General features: G+C 41.8%; 1 protein-coding gene across 1 annotated transcript in view; it reads left to right on the top strand.

The window, feature by feature from the left end:
- kcnh3 (potassium voltage-gated channel, subfamily H (eag-related), member 3) overlaps positions 1-14321 on the top strand; it is a 57688-nt gene extending 43367 nt beyond the window's left edge. Inside the window, exons 6-15 of the mRNA XM_061287105.1 lie at positions 900-1057; positions 1643-1844; positions 3336-3695; positions 4795-4994; positions 5103-5352; positions 8101-8315; positions 11516-11775; positions 12196-12296; positions 12373-12425; positions 12822-14321. Coding sequence (XP_061143089.1) covers positions 900-1057; positions 1643-1844; positions 3336-3695; positions 4795-4994; positions 5103-5352; positions 8101-8315; positions 11516-11775; positions 12196-12296; positions 12373-12425; positions 12822-13730 — 2708 coding nt within the window. The 3' untranslated portion in view covers positions 13731-14321. The remainder of the gene's footprint in view (positions 1-899; positions 1058-1642; positions 1845-3335; positions 3696-4794; positions 4995-5102; positions 5353-8100; positions 8316-11515; positions 11776-12195; positions 12297-12372; positions 12426-12821) is intronic.
- Positions 14322-17624: the final 3303 nt, after the last annotated feature.

The raw sequence follows: 17624 nt of genomic DNA on the forward strand, positions 1-17624 counted from the left end.
CATACTGTTACCATTAATGTCGACCTCTGTGAAGACTATAGACCTGACTGATTCTTATTGAGAATGTAAACAAGGCCGCACTAACTTTGCCCGGGGAACCTCACTCCAACAGATGGTACGATTTCACTAGCATTACACCACACAACATCTAAGCTCTGCAAAAAAGGTACTTCCTGTTTTATGTCTCCTCGTCGTTTCTTCCACCGTGGTAGATTTAAAGAAACGACACATCTCACGAGTCCCATTATCAGTCATCCTTAAAGTTTTTTCATACAAAGAAAAGTTTTTAATGAGTGATTTGCAGTGGAGATGAAGGATATGAGCCATTTGCTACTGAACATTATGTCTGATGACTGGATCCATTTCCTGGAGAATAACCGGCCTGTTGGTCCCCTGTCTAAGTGACGGAAATGTGAACCATCGCCCATGGGAAGACAATCGTAGTTAATGCAAAAAGAGGATACGGCAGTGCGCCATCCCTCAATCGAATTACACTTGACACCCACAGCAGTGAAACGGTGGACCCGGTATTCGTTAGAGCCATTTTGGAGCATTAATATATTTTCGCTAATGTAGTGAGAAATATGCTCATTTCAACTGATATGCATTTTGGTCAAGTTATAGCTGCGTTTAATTATTTCTCGTATACTGGAATAGCCCAACGTTAACATGAGTAAGCTTGAAAAAGGTTTCATTGTTCTTCTGCAATTCTGAAGATATGTTCGCTAACAGCGGGTTTAATGTTGTCTGCGTGTTTTAGGAACATTTTTAAGGATCATGCACGTGTAAAAGGAAAACATTTATTGTGTTAAGTGTGTAACATGTGGAGGCAATCTATATATTGTTTGGAGGGAAGGTGGGTTTTTTTTTTCAACTCTGACCTCATTTGTCACCCACAGACATTGCGCTGAACTTTCGGACAACCTTTGTGAGCACGTCGGGTCAGGTGGTATATGACGCCCGCTCTATCTGTGTTCACTACGTCACCACTTGGCTCTTTGTGGATCTCATCGCTGCCCTACCCTTTGACCTCCTCTATGCTTTCAACATCAGCGTGGTGAGTCATGTGTCCGGTATGACGAAAAGATGTTGATGTTATTCTGCACTGCGCCAAAGAGAGCATTTATTTACGCGATGGTGGAAACTGTGCAGGGAAGGCGTCCATTTTTATTTCAATACACTATTAACCAGGTTGTTAAAATTTAAAATCAAAATGGAGTTTAAAGCAATATAATCAAGACTATTACTGAGTAAACTGCAGAAAACCGAGGGACAGAACCATTAAGTTGTTTAAATTTTAAAAATGGGAAAAAAAAGACTGTTGTAACATTACAAGGAAAGTCTAGGGTATTATTATTTATTTTATTTCTGTACCCACATCGGGGTATTTTCAACCCAGCAATTTTAAAGTTGTAAGATAGAACAACCAACCACATTTTGTTAAGAGTCAACTAGAATGCTCATCGCTGGACACATAAGAACATCACTAATACTGTACAGTAAGGTTTCTACTCCAATTCATTGTGTTCTTCTAGGTGCTGATGTTTTGGCTAGCAACAGAATTCAAATAGCCTCAGCAGTTAACTTTTGCTCCGTCCTGTTTTGTAAATTCGTGGAATGAATCGCACTGTTTCCTCTGCAGTACTTTGGGGTCCACCTGTTGAAGACGGTGCGTCTGCTTCGCCTGCTCCGGTTGCTGCAGAAGTTGGAGCGTTACTCTCAGTACAGCGCCGTGGTCCTCACCCTGCTCATGTCCATGTTCGCCTTGCTGGCCCACTGGATGGCTTGCGTGTGGTACTTCATCGGACGAAAAGAGATTGAGAGTCCGGGTTCCTGGGACATTGGTCAGTAGTTTTCCGACATTGTACGCTGTCGTAGCCTTAGTTCCATTTTGCTTTTAAACATCAGCACACAAGCACTTGACGTTCATCTTTGTTGTTTTCCGAGCAACATTTAAGACCGTTTTTTAAAATATATCATCTTTAAATTTCTATCTAAACATAAACAAACACACAACAGTGTACAGTGTTGTGACCACATTTCACAGTCTGCTGTAACTTTAATTCTGGCTACTACCAACATAACTAATATGCAGCCCCTGACATGAACTAGTAGGCTAAAGTGCTTTCCTCCAGTAGTTGCTATTTGAGCTTTGGGGCAGCAATGAGCTCTATTCAGCAGAACATGCACACTCATCTTGTTCCTTGTTCCCAGAATAGACCCGTCTAAGTATTCCTTTCACACTCCAGCTCACCAATGATTACAATAAACCTCCAGTGTCCAGGAGAGAATACTTCAGCACCACGGACAGTTCTTATGACATTCACTTCCTTTTAGGGACGTTCGATAATTATTTTTCCAGACCAATGCCAAATTTACTCTTGTGTATTCATCAATACAATACCACTACTGCTTTTGCGGTAAATAATGAATAATTATATATTTACTGTCATAAGGTAGATGACAACGATTTGACTCGTGAAGATTTGATTTCCTGTCTCCTTACAACAGGAATCATTTTTAACTTTTGGGTGTACCTCCATTAGTTCAGAGAGCCCTAACAGAATAATATTCAATGGGCCTCATCATGAGGTTTTATTTCTCACAGCCATATACTGTGAGATGTACATTGTTATACGGCTTGTGCTATTAGGTAAGTTGGTAGGTAGATAGGTCGGATGGCCAGACAGACAGACAGAGAGACAAACAGACAGATGGTGAGCATCGTGGGGACAGTAGATCAATGGGCCGCATCTATATTGTATGATTCCTCTTCTCTCACATGTTGTGCAGTCAGAAGCTCTGCAGGCTTCGCCACGTCACGTACGTTCATTCTCAAGCTCTCTTCCCTCAATTATTAATTTGCACGCCTTCGCCGCTGTTTCCTCGCCCTTACTTTGAAATGTCTCACCATCTGCATTAAATTACTCGGCTGCACTTTCATGGGACTTGCTGACGGGTGACGAGTGTGTCAATGTTGAGAGAGTCTTCATAGAAACTTTTAATGCTAAGTCACAGTGTCCCTATTTCTCAGTGTTTTTTTTTTTTCTCAGTTCAAAAACTACAAAACGTTTGAATTTTTTTTTCTTCATTCTCATTAAAGCAATGATATCCTGTCTACTTTATTTTGGTTGATATACGGTGTGAACAAACCGGTTAACTTGATGGGCCACCAAAATCCAGAAAGAGAAATACTGTTGCACTTGAGTAATTTGAGTAATCATTTACTTACGTATTACATGGTGTTCTTTTGCCTGGTTCCTCTGCAAGAAAAAAAATCTTGATCAATTATGATTATGGTCCCTCTCCTCTTGCTCCTTACTCTCCATTATTAGGTTGGCTGCATGAGTTGGCCAAGCGTTTGGGGACACCTTACTTCCTGTCGTCTTTGGCTACGCCTTTCCCCACTTCCTCCGGCGTAGTCTCGGCCAACAGCAGCCAGTGGAACGAATCGGGCTCAGAGTCGGCGGCTCAAGGTCCCTGGAACTCCAGCCAGTATGGAGGGAACACATCGGCTGGCGAGGGCACATCGGCGGGAGGTTCGGGGGTTCTGGGCGGAGGCCCGTCCATGCGCAGCAGCTACGTGACATCGCTCTACTTCGCCCTGAGCAGCCTAACCAGCGTGGGCTTCGGGAACGTGTCGGCCAACACAGACTCAGAGAAGATTTTCTCGATCTGCACCATGCTCATTGGTGGTGAGTAGATGCTCCCTTTTTCCAATTCAGTTCAGTAATTCAATTCAATCATTTTCATTCCATCAGGTAAATTGATTCAAAAATAGACGCAGTGGAAATTCCGACAGTTAATGATCATTGGGGCTGGCTGATTAATGGACTTCTGTTGTTTGAATAGCACAGATGTAATCTTTTGACATTGAAATGGAAAGCAGTCCAATAGCAGGCAAACCATAATGTTTTGCTAAATTAACTGAAGACGTTTTAAAAATAACTGAGCTTTAGTCTCGCCTCTCCCTTTAGTGCTCAAAGCCTGTGGGCAGTTTTCCAATCTTTCCTGTGTACAACTATTTATTTACTTTGGGGGGAAATTTTATGAATCAAAAGTACAAGTGATATCGGTACTAGGTATCGGTGACTAGCCAAGAATGGAGAATGTTACTGGAATCAGTCTGAAAAGTGGTATCAAACATACCTAAGTTTGGGTTTCCAGCATGTCCTTTGAAAACAGATTATTCCGTCGTTGCTACAAAAATTTGAGCCACATTTATTGAATACAAGAGCAACATTCAATACAAAACTTCAATTATAAAGTTCTAATATCTGAGCCCCATGTGGTCAGTGCTTGATTGAATATCAGAAACACGTTCATGCAATAACTTGGCATTCAGCTTCCATCATTAACTCACTTGCTGTAAAAATCTTCCCTTCGTTAAATTAGCTCAAACGCAAAAAAAGGCTTCCGTCGGTTTTTAATGAGCTCCCTCCTGCTGAGAGGTGAGAATTGGAAAGTGGAAAGAAACAGAGAGTGATAGGAACCCGATGGAGGTGACCTCTTAATTAATCCTGCTGAATGTCATCCTATACGGTGAGCTCCATGTGGTCGCTCTGCATTCCCGTCAAAACAATGTTCACACAGTCCTACTAAACTCATCACTAAATTAAAAAAATGAAATTAAAAAGAACCTTGGGTTAGGGCTGTAGGTTGCTTGCATTTGGCTGTAGTGTATAAGAACATGTAAATATACCTGAGGTCTTATTTTTTTCTAAAATCACATGACAGACTGGCTTGTAAATGTAATTGTATTATGGTGGCATTACTCAACCACTCTTCTCTCAGCGCTGATGCACGCCGTGGTGTTTGGCAACGTGACCGCCATCATCCAGAGGATGTACTCACGTCGCTCGCTTTACCACACGCGCACCAAAGACCTGAAGGATTTCATCAGGGTGCACCGATTGCCCAAAGCCTTAGAGCAACGCATGCTTGAGTGTTTCCAGACAACCTGGTCGGTCAACAACGGCATCGATGTCAGTGAGGTACAACAGAAATATCACTGAACACAAAATACATTGCAGCTTTGCTTACCTTTTGGCTTAGTCCTTGGCTAATTGGAGTAAATGATAAAACTCTGCGTCCCTTCGCAGCTCCTGAAGGACTTCCCGGATGAACTACGGGCTGACATCGCCATGCACCTAAACAAGGAACTGCTCCAGCTCCCGCTCTTCGAGTCGGCTAGCAGGGGGTGCCTGCGCTCGCTTTCGCTCATCATCAAGACATCGTTCTGCGCACCCGGCGAATTCCTCATCCGCCAAGGTGATGCCTTGCAGGCCATCTACTTTGTGTGTTCGGGTTCCATGGAAGTCCTGAAAGACAACACTGTGCTCGCGATACTGGGTGAGTGTGCTCCATCAAACTTTGGCGTTAAATATACACACACACACCAAATCCTTTTTCCATCAAACATGTCTGGCGCTCGTCTTAAGTCACATTTCAGGTCAAGATATTTTGAGATGGATGGTAACTGAAAAATTGCTGACACTTTCATTCATTGATTCATTTATTTATTTATTTATTTATTTATTTTGCGCTGTTTCTAATTTAGATTGCGACATGCCGAAACAAGGTAAAATCAAAAATTCAAACAAATGTATTATTTTTTTATTTTGCGCCGTTTCTAATTTAGATTGTGACATGCCGAAACAAGGTAAAATAAAAAATTAAAACAAATTTTATGCAGTCAATGTGTGCGTGTACTTAGCTGCAAATGAATGACCTCAGGGTGTTTCACCCTGTGTTGCACTGATCCAACAAACCACATTTGTGTTTTTGTATGGAAGGCAAAACCGAGCCCCCGCCTTCCTCACGTGTGTGTGCACATGTTTGAAGGACACATGTACAACTCCAACATCACATCCTGAAAAGGTCACAATAGGTTGAAGTAATAGTGTGTACATGTGTGTGCCCGCGTGTAGGTGTAAGGTGAAGTGGATTTGTATCCTAATGGCAAAGGCCTCGTATTTGCTCTTGCCCTGGACACACAAGCACACATCAATCGATGCAGCATGGGGCTGTGCTGCTATTAAAAATGAATGGGATACTACATTATTCATATCTCTAGATTATTAATGCTGGAAAGTGTACACACAAATATGCTTGGACCCATTACACCTTTTCCTTACAAAAAAAATGGTGTCTTTTGTTGCTGTTATTGTTGTGATCAAGTCATTTACCTAAAACACTAACTAGTTTAGGTGATTTAATTTAAATTACCTTTATCAATCATTTTGTGTATTTCACAACAATAAAGCACATTAATAGTTGATGTTTTCTGTTTATTAGTCAGCAGGAACATAATCAACCATTCTTGCTTCCAATTTGCTTCATTAGCAGAGCTATGTATTCCATCTTGCAGTATTTTCAGACAGCAAATTAATCACATCAGCAACTGCACCTCCCCCACTGACTTTCCAAAGGTGTCCCTCAGGGTTCAATGCTGGGTCCTTTTTTGTTCACATTCTATATCATCCCATTGGGTAACGTAATTTGTCGAAATGATCTGAAATTCCTGTTACGTTGTTGACACCCTTATTTAGTGACAAAGTATTTCACTAAAATAAAAACCCTGATGCAAAGAAACCCTCTACGAGTCAATCAGGACAACACAGACATAATTATCATAACTAACCTCACAGTCTCTAAATTCACACTTTCTTCTTCTCTTGTTTAGTCTTTGGGTTTCTTAAGTGTGACTGTAGTTAGTACGTGTCCCACGAGTAAAATGCTCCCCACTAAACAGTACACGTTTTTCTCGTTTTGTTTCCTTCTCTAATCTTGACCTTTCCATTAACTTCATTGAAATGCACACACGCGCATGCCTTAATGGAAGGAGGAGTGATGATCGATTTTGTAACCTTTTACAGCTAGCGAGAGTGACTTGCAACATGGGAGTAAATCAGTGCAGTGCATTGATAAGTACGTACAACTAGAAGACAGCAAAATAAATGTCTGTCTCTAATAGTTTGAGCAAAAATGGCTACACTGTCTCATTCCCTTCTAAGACAGAGTTGTTTGCATGTTGAAAGCTGTAAATAGATGTATATTTGAAAATTGTTTAGTCTGGGCTGTTCATTTACATGCGAACTACATTTCACTGAAGCTTTGTGGCCTTTGTATGACTTCTCTATCTGTGTCATTATCTCATTTGTGGTAATTATTTTGTTTTATTATATGTAGTATTTTTGTGTGTTTATTATAGTCAAATTTGATAGATTTTTTTCCAACCGATCCACACTTCTGAATTCATCCAGTTACCATTGTCCTTTATGGGAAATGACTTTCTTTACACTTCTGATTGGCTAACAAAAGCCTTGTTACATCACAAGGAAGTAGAATATAACAGCAACACACAGTTAACAGGCTCATGACAAAATCGCCATTTGGAGAAGACAAACCAATTTCAGAACAAAAGTAATACAGACAGAGTTTGCAAATCACTCAAACTGGCAGGAAAAGATATATATTATACACCACGCATACACACACGCAGAACGACTCATCGAGTCTGCAAAGTGTCACTTTGGGAGCTCCGTCTGCGACTCAGTTGAATGTTTTGCAGCAATTATTAACGGCAGATTTCCCCAAAGCTGCTGGCGGGCGTTGTCAAGTAGGCCGTCGCTCATCATCTGTGCGACACGTAGCGGAGGAAAGGGGGAGACAGAAACACAGATGGAGGGAAAGGCATGTACAAGATGATTGTGCGATGCTTTTGATTTCTTGTTTTCTTCTCATTCCTCGTCATACCTCCATCATGACGGTCTGGTATCACCCCCATCTCCACCTCCCCTCTTATTTCTTCACCACATGCTATCGCTCTTTTCTCGTTACTAATTCCTGTCACCATCTTCTCCTCTGCAGTACCAATTATGATCTGCACACAGTGGGACACAAGAATGGATGACTATTATGTTGTCTTCATTACTCATACAGCAATAATGTTATTTTCCATACATCCAGAGGACAGAGGGTCAGATGGACTACTTACGATCTAATCCATGTATCATTTAACTAAAATGAAAATCAAGCTGAATATTTTCTAAATACATTCTAATGATGTTAAAATAAAATGTGCATGTCTCCATGTAGGTAAAGGAGATCTGATTGGCTCTGACTCGCTGACAAAGGAGCAAGTGATCAAGACCAATGCCAACGTCAAAGCGTTGACCTACTGCGACCTGCAGTACATCAGCCTGAAGGGCCTCCGAGAGGTGTTGCGACTGTACCCGGAGTATGCCCAGAAGTTCATCAGCGAGATCCAACATGACCTCACCTACAACCTGCGTGAGGGCCATGGCTCAGATGTGAGTTGATATCTTTTCATGTCAGGCATCCACCTAAACTTACCAATTTATGTGTTTGAGGTGAGCACTTAATTTACATGTCTTCATGTGCAACCACCGGCATGCAAAATGAAAGCCACAGGGGATGCTCACCTCTCGAGCGGCTCTCACGGATGAAGGTTATGCATGACCTGGCTAATGTGAGATTAGTACACATGCACTGGGATGTTTACACCACAGTGTGCAGTCACACACACACAAACAGTGCAGCGGCGGGTGCTGCAACAGCGGTGGGAGCCAAGAATAACTCAGTGCTGCTGTTTGAAGCCGTCCTGCTGCTAAAAATAGAGCAGGGAGATGAAGTGGGGAAGCACGGGCTCTCCCTGGCTCGCTGTGTCCCCTGCAGCTGCTGCTAAGATTGGATCACGCCAGATAAAAATAACCCAGCCAGTCGAGGAGGAGGAGGAAGAGGAGGATGACTACGGCTGGTTTCGCCTCTTCATCTCCCACTGCAGTTTTTTTAACTGCAGAGTGTGCTGACAGGAGAAAAGTTTTATGCACGAGGAGGACAGTTGAGGCACATGTAAACACATGTGGGGAGCAGGCGGCCATGTTGTTTGTTTATGCTGGTAGAGCAAATCATCCAACAATAAATTAGGTACACCTTCAGATGGATGGATGGATGGATGGATGGATGGATGGATGGATGGATGGATGGATGGATGGATGGATGGATGGATGGATGGATGGATTGGACGGATGGATGGATGGATGGATGGATGGATTGGACGGATGGATGGATGGATGGACGGATGGATGGATGGACGGACGGTGGCTGATTGGTAATGATTAGGCTGATGGATCAATGGATGAATATTTAGACGTGGATGGAATTCTCAATGAAAGAGTGGATATATGAACTGATAGATGAATTAATGGCAATATAGCTTGATAAATTAATCAATGAATTAATGGTTCGATTAATAGGTAGACCGACTGATGGGTAGAAAGGTAGACATCAGAATTGTTTGTACTGGATGTCCGGAATACATTGGTGCTGAATCGAAGGCCAAACGAAGACTTAGTAGCAAGAACTCCTTGAAGACGTATCATCCATACAACTAGACTGATTAACCTCACGTCACGTGGCATACATGTGCCGTGTATGTCTGCTACCTCATGGGAAGTCAAGGGCGAGAACTTGTATTGATAAGTGCTGCATATGCAGAAACACGTGCACTTATATTTAAGAACACACATTTCTGCTGCAATCACACACACAGACACGAGTCGCACGGCAAACTCAAGCACGAGCACACTTGATGAACACGCCCCCACATCGCACATGCAGGGTCTCTTTGGATGCCTCTTGAGCCGCCAGCTAAGAATAGAACAGAAGGAGCTAAAAATAAATCACACTGCCACAGGAGGAAGATGAGGAGGGAGGGGGCGGTGAAGGAGAAGATGCTGAGCAGTCAATGATGTGGGATGAAGGGGGAGAAAGATGCAAATGGAAAATCTGTCTGCATGATGAGACATGAAACATAGTCATTATCAGACATTGCTTCTGTTTTTGGACTACGAGATGTCATTGTTCTAAAGACGTTCCTTGTGAATGAATAATTAATGTGATGCTCTACTGTAGTAAGGCTTTGAACATAGTTTTTCTGAGCAAAACAAAACATTAGTGCCACACCGAATACAGACAAGCACAAATATTTACGTAGCTCATATAGTACTGCATTTGTCTTTATTTATTTATTTATGTATTTTACATTATTGTTTATTGTGTGCATTCGCATTTTGTCAATTTTGCTTTTATGTACATTATTTTAAATACGTCTTGATTTGATTGTTCTTTTTATTTATTCATAGATGTATCTAATATACAAAATCCTGTTCATTTGTTTTTATGACAATGACAATTGTCATGTAAATGTTGTTTTTTATGATATTATTATCTTTTGAGGGTTTTTTTCTGTGTGGTATTTTTGTCATTCTGATTTAAAATAACAAAGTCGCATAACTAAAATAAAAGCATAAAATTTAGTGCATCATGTTTTGCGATGTTTTAATGTGCCTAGAAATATATAAACGGTATACATATTTATAAATTGATTTGTATTTTCCTCGTTAATTGTGTCCACGCAATTGTTCTGTGAGCGAAGGCTGTAAATCGTATTCTGCTGTAAAAAACATAAAAGTGCGGCAGCTATTAACCTGAAATGACACAACACACATTCATTCTCGGGCCACATCTGTCATGTTAAATGAGGCATCTGACAAAACAATGCCAAAAAAAGACAAAGGGAGAAGCCCATTACGATACGCTAATTAGATGAGCGTGAGCCTCGAGGTGAAACTCTTAATTTCCCAGTTGGCTTTCAGTCCTCCCCACCCAGCAGCTTTTAAATATTGACTGAAAGAATGAAATCATTGATGAGAACAAAGGGAGTCAGGGCATTCTTTACTAACTCCTCTAATAGATCACTGACTTACTTGAGCTGTCTAAGGTTTTGGGTTTGTATTGATTCTGTCACCGGATTTTAAACTTAAATTATTTTCTCCCATATCTGAAACAGGTACGTTGATTCTAGGACCCCCAATACGCGTAAGGATTTATTTAGTTCCTATTATTATTATTATTTATTTTTAACATGTTAAAAATAGTTTAAAACAGACAGTGATGACAAACAAAAATTCTATAACCTCGTGATTCTCAACATGTGGTAAAAGTGCGTGTGCTCTCTCTAGTGGTATGCGTAAGAATCACAATATTAAATGCCCATACTGTGCGGAATGTTATTGAATTTCCAAATCCAGCAAAAAACATTTGTTAAGTACAGTTCATTTATACTTCAAGAACACATTTGCCTTGAATTGGTGAGAAGTTTTTAATTTCAAACATTTAGTAAGAATTTGTATTCAAGTGTTATATGGAATATTTTTTTTAGAAGAACCTTGGCTTACTATATGACTATCTTAATGTTGGTCATTATGGTGGTATTGGGAGAGCTAAGTATTTTTCTTTTTAGGTGGTCCTTGGGGCAAAAATGTATTGCCTAAACACAGCCAGGTGGGTGCTAGTCAACCATGGGATGGGTGCCATTGCAGAGGTGGACAGTCTGAAATGTGATTCGGCAAAAACATAATATGGCCATTGTGACCAAAATATCTTGTCGCTTTTCTAGTCTAACTAACTGACTGTGTGTGTTTGTTAGGCTGACTGGGAAAGTAATGGCGGCCTGGTAAAGAAGCTTCCCTCAATACGGGAGGACGAGGAAGGGGCCGACGAGGAGCAGAACTTGGTGTCCCGCGCTCCCCGCTCACCTTTGCGTCTCAGCCGTGGGATCAACTCGCCACTGCGTTCCCCTTTGCTACCCCCGAGACCCTTCCGCGCCCCCGCCGAGCAGTCCCGACCAGTCACTTTGCAGATACCTGTGGTCAGCTTTTCAGGCGCGCCTGCAGAGCTCAGCCCCAGGTAAGTCGTTTGAAAAAATGTTCAACATGCTTGATCCTCAGGACAAAGAGTCTACTAGTTCATCGACATTAAAATGGATATAATAAATCTTTCCATGCGACCCTGCATACACCCTTAGCAGAGTGTCTGCTCCCACTGCAAAGAGGGAGGCAGATTGGTTGCCATGGCAACGTGTACCAGGCTGCCTGCAAATGGACAGTGCGTTCTGCATACTGTCAATCAGAGAGAGAGAGAGAGAGAAAGAGAGACTGACTGAGCAAGATTAAAAGTATTTCCTCAGGAGCTCGTTCACAGCAAACGCGACCACCAGAGATGGAATCAGACCTTACAAAACAAACTTGTCAGACTTCACATTTCCATGACACAACTGGTTGATGCAATGTGTCCCTGCAAAATCACAAAACCCTCCCGTCTGCATAGGTTTGTGGACGGCATCGAGACGGAAAACAGTTCCATCTCCACCCAGAAGTTTGAGTTCAGTCCAAGCATGTCACCTGCAGCCCCACCGTCACCTTATCTAGGTAATGTCCTCCGAAACCCGCGTGTGAGGTCTTGAGAGGTTTCACATTTTTTGTGCGTGTACGTGTGTGTGTGCAGGCAGTCGAGAGTCATCCGAGATCAAGCAGAGTGTATGCAAATTGTCAGAAGAGGTGAGTTGTTGCTGCTTTGATGCATGTTTATGTTGTTGGTCTATCACCCTGATCTGTTCTAGACTCCTAAAATAGTAGCTCACCATGAGGCCCTTAGAGGACTGTACAAGGACTTAAGTATGGAAGGGAGCATGCATTATTTGTAGTTATTCCAAACAACTTTTTAAGAGGCTTCAGTATGCATTTGGTCATCGAGCAACTGGGCAACAACATTTCAGATGACTGATGCAACTTGCAGAGATGTTATGATTTAATCATCAATGGATATATTTATGAAAATGTGAATTTAGTTGAGAGCTTGGTCATGGAACGATTTTGTGAAGGTATGAATTTACCCGAAGATAGTAAATAATTAGCCTCACAAGCTAAGGATTTTGCTACTTATTCACCACACAGATGAACAGCCTCTCCAGACAAGTATCCAAGCTCAGCCAGGAGCTTCTGGAAATGACGCGTCTGCTCAAGCCCCTTCTCCAGAGAGCGCCGCAGCCCCTCTTGGTGGCCACCGAGACAAATCTGACCCCGCCTCCCAGCAGCAGCGTCAGCCGGCTGTCGGCCAGCGCCAGCTTAACGGCGCCCGCTCCCACCACGCCCTGCACCCTCCTGAGATCAGACACTCATTCCTTATTGGACGGTGGGGACGTGGAGGGCGTGGACTTGCCACAATGCCTTCTCCCCACTCCTCATTCACCACAAAGGCCTAATTCCTCGCCACCCCCGTGCAACAATCACCCCTCACCAAAGGAAGGACTTTTTGAGGGGTCCCCAGTCTTGGCGTCCTCCAGTATGTTTTTGTGTTCTCCGCATGACCACCCCCCGCTAGCGTCAGGCACTCCATCACCGTCTCTTTCCTTCTCCATGTCCCTCTCCTCCACTTCGTCCCTTTCCTCCGGCCAACCGTCCCAGCAGGCCAGTTCCGTCAGTCGCCGAAGCCTGCTCCCACCGCCTCCTTCCCAGGACACGCCTCCTCCGCCATGGCGCTCACACTTCTCCGCACCGGCATCTCTTGCATCCTCGCCGGGAGACCGTTGTTTGAGACCGTACCCGTCCGCCCCGCTGGTGTCGCCAGTTGTCGCAGCTCTACCTTCCCTCCTCTCCCTGACTTCGTCTCTGGACTCACCGAGCAGAAAATCCGGAGAACTCCGCTTTGCTCGGGCTTCTAACTCGCACCTTCATCGAGAGACCGGGCGGGGGGACGATGCGCCCCAGGAGATGGAGATGCAGGAATGGCGGGCTGAAGCGGGTGAAGGGAAAATTTCCTCTGAGCGCATCAGCTTCATCGATGAAGATGAGCCGGCTGTGTGAGGGGTAGCAGGACAGAATGAAACAGAATCAAAGGAGACGAGATCAGGGAAGCAATGGCGCTACAACAGCACTCATTGTCTTAAGGGGTGTCCAAACTACAGCCCAAGGGCTTTTTGCGGCCTGCTGTCCATTTTATCCCAGCCCGCGGCAAATACTAAAATTAACAATTGAAGCGACCCTGCATTGTACAACTTCACATTCTAGAGTAGCAAGCCAGAAGAGAATAACAGCAATTAATTTTCTTATCTGTCATTTCCTTGTTTTCAAGAGAATTATGATTGTTAAGGTGTTGTTCAGATTGCTCTTGCTTTAGTCTAGATGAGATTCTGCTGCGGCTCAGTGCAAGAGCGGATCTGTTCTCATGCTACCAGCCACCCAAAAATCCCAGAAAATCCTTCAGTCTTTTATTTACCAGCGGGCATATTTTTACCTGTACGGTTTTGGCATGTTGAATTGCAAAGTGGCCCTTGGCAGAAAAGGTTTGGACATCCCTGTCATACAGTATCTCAGCGGTTGGCGGTCCTTCCCTGCAGCGACTGTAGCAGAACCTCCTTGTGGAGGAGCACTCCAGTTCAAAGTCACATTTTGCTGAGCTCCAACATTTAAAAAGCATCCCCCCCCCCCCTACATTTAAAAAGAAACCCGACCACATTGGTCGTGCACCCCTCCACATCCCAGTCCAAGATGAAAGCATTCTTCAAAGTTCAGGAGTTTTTGTCCGAAGGACTGATTTCGTTAATTTTGATTGTGAGCCAGCACAAAATGGCTCAACCCCCTTGGTTAAAAAAAAAAAAAAAAAAAAAAACATACTTGTGCACAGTTTTTATAAGAACAGTCACAAAGTTTTTAAATAAACTTGGAAGGATTTGCATTCTAATGAGAATGACCGATGAACATTTTAGCCAGTTATTCTACTCCGCAGTCCAAAATATTATTCATGAGTCATGCCTGCTATATTATATTCAAGAGAATTTTGATCACAGTGTTAAAAAAAGAAACATTCAGGATTTCCCAATCTAATGAAAAAAAAAATCAAATTTAATTCTTAAGATATCCGACCCACAATAGCAGGGGTAGCTTGTGTCGAAAGGCATTTTGCTGAGTAGCCAACACATCCCTTTTGACACGCTGATTTTCAGGGATTGGTCTTTTCTATCTAAGGAAGAACTTTGTTGATTTTTAATATATAGAAATTGCAACCTATATTGATTTTTAAGTATTTTTGATCCAATATAGCCCAACAAACAACTATCAATGGTTGAGATACGTAATTATGGCTGAATTTACACTCCAGTGCCCAATTCTAATTTAAAGTCTATATACCTGATAGGTGTTGGATTTAAAACAAATTTAAAACAGACCTGATTCCAATGTGAGAATATCCATGTGTTTTTTTTTTCCACTTCACGCATGCCAACTGTGCAACGTGATAGAGGGAAAAAAAATCTGCAGTTTCACTTAAACCATGCAGTGTAAATCCAGCCAGAAGAAACTTGTTGAGTTTGAATTGATTTGAAACAAGACGTACCTTTTTATACTTTCATCCTTTTTATTCCGCTTATTACTTAGTTTACCTGCAAGCCACAGTTCCTGACTGAAAATCTTCAAATTTCCGCCATCTTTTTTCCACATCCCCACAGCCTGCAACACACAAAATTGTTGTTTAAGTGTGACCCAAGATAGTTCCAGTAGTTAATCTCTGGTTCCAGACAGTGATGATAAGGAAGAGCCCTGTTGATTTTAAATGAGATCTCTGTGACAACAGGGCAGGTTGCCCAACTTTCATTACCATCTCATATTCTAAAAATAAACCAATTGATTTTCATGTAGGTGATATTTCACCTGAAATAACCCTGGCAGCTACTCGGTTGCAATTGTTTGATTACCTATCTTCAATTATTCAGGGACTGTAGTTCCATACCTGCTGTAAAGGAGAATCCTGTTCATTTTTAATTCATCTGATGCAAGAAGTAGCCAACAACACATACTTGATTTTAAAGAGTCTTTGGCCCATAATAGCCCACGTGGCTTCAAACCTTCAGGAAATATGACTCAATAACAATGAGAGATCCCCCTGAATACATTATCCTTTTCATTTAAACACCAGACACAATTTTCAACCAAACTTTCAGGCATCCTCATCACAGGAAGAACCCAATTGAACCCACGCTAGCTCAGGTTGCTGACAGATGATTGTGAAAGTTGAGGCAGCATACTGTTCAGGGACTACCATCAATTGTCACCACAATAATCCTTTTAATTTGAAAGGATATTGATTAATTTTTGATTGCCAATCTTCACAATTTCAGGGAAAAGGGTTCTACTGTATTGTATACTTTTTCCAAATAAGAATTTTCATAGTTTTCAAGACGATTGATTTTAAAAGGCTTCTGACCCATGTGCCTAAATCTAATGTCATGGGTCTGGTTGAACATCATCAAACAAAAGCAAAGGTGCGACCTGATAAAAAATTTAACAAAACATTCCTCCCCATTTGGTGGTTTTATTCATGGTGTGTGCCAAAGACAAAATTGTCATTGATAGGAGATAGCAATGTGATGGTAGTAGGACTCTATTCTATAGTATTGTGACAGTTAATCTAGACTTTTACAACTTTTGCATCACTCCTGAGCTTTAGCCATCCAACCATTGGTGCCTTCTCCTCCATTTTAACACTCCTGACATCCCGAGCAGGAATTTGGAACAAACTACAAAAATGAAAGCCATCTGATTAAACCTTGCACCTTGATCCCAAAAGATATTTTTGTCATATGTGGGAATGTGGAGGGACTATTTTTGTTGAATATCTCTAATGTAGCAGAAACACGTTCATCTTAAAACACTCTTTTACCAAAGCTGGTGACAGACACCAGCCTGGAAATTTAAACTACCCATGATGCATCCCTGGAAATGGAGTGAAGGAGGAGGGCTCAGCATTATTGTATAAAAATTTTAAAACCAAAAAAAGTTTTATTTTGTGACATCACCATGTTACTTGTAAATTATCATTGTTTTTTATTTGGGTTTTCTGCTGTTGTTTTTTAACAAAACAATATGACAAGAAAGAACTCACTTTGAGTTGGGATCTTTTTTTTTTTTTTTAATAACTGTGAATCCATTGCATGTCACAGCTTTTGTTGCATGAGGAATGTGCCTGCTTTGGAGCTGCACAGGGGCGGCTGCTCCTATACAAAAAACCCTGTAGGAGTTCTAACATGTATTTTATTATGACAAAAAAAACGAGGAAAAAAAGACCTCTGTTACACGATACTCAAGCAGCGGTTCTGACAATAAAGAACCATTGTTTTGTAATAATAATGGTGGACTCCTGTGATGTTTGGAGGAACTACTACTTGTGCACTGGATAATAAGTCTTTTGAGGGGGTACAATACAAGAATTACATGCAGGGGGGGGGGGGGGGGCACGCCACCACAGAAGGCTTCGGGTGATAAAAAAGTGTGATGGCTGAAAAATTGACTTCATCGCTCATTTGTGTGTCTCGCTGCCTTTTCCGACTCAGCCATTGAGGAATATTCCATTTCTATGCCTTCAAATAGTCATTACTAGCTGATATAGTTACGTACATATAAGTTTTGTCACATTTGGCTGAAGTGAGCAAAGAAGTAGGTGATTGGACAGAGTACATCTTATTTTGATATAAAAAAAATTAGATCAAGATAAATCATCAAAAAATTTATACTATTTGCAAAACTAGAACCGGTACACCTCAATTGAAACGAAAGTTGTAATGAATACATTTCGTGACATTTTTGTAGTCATTTACAACACAAGCAATGGTCTATTAGTAACCCCGCCATTAGCCCATTAGTCACACAATAATATTGGTAAATGCTATATTTTGAAGTAATCCAAGTTCAAACTCCACACTTCAA

The sequence above is a fragment of the Syngnathus typhle genome, linkage group LG9 (genome assembly GCF_033458585.1).
Source record: "Syngnathus typhle isolate RoL2023-S1 ecotype Sweden linkage group LG9, RoL_Styp_1.0, whole genome shotgun sequence".
Classification (NCBI taxonomy): Eukaryota; Metazoa; Chordata; class Actinopteri; order Syngnathiformes; family Syngnathidae; genus Syngnathus; species Syngnathus typhle.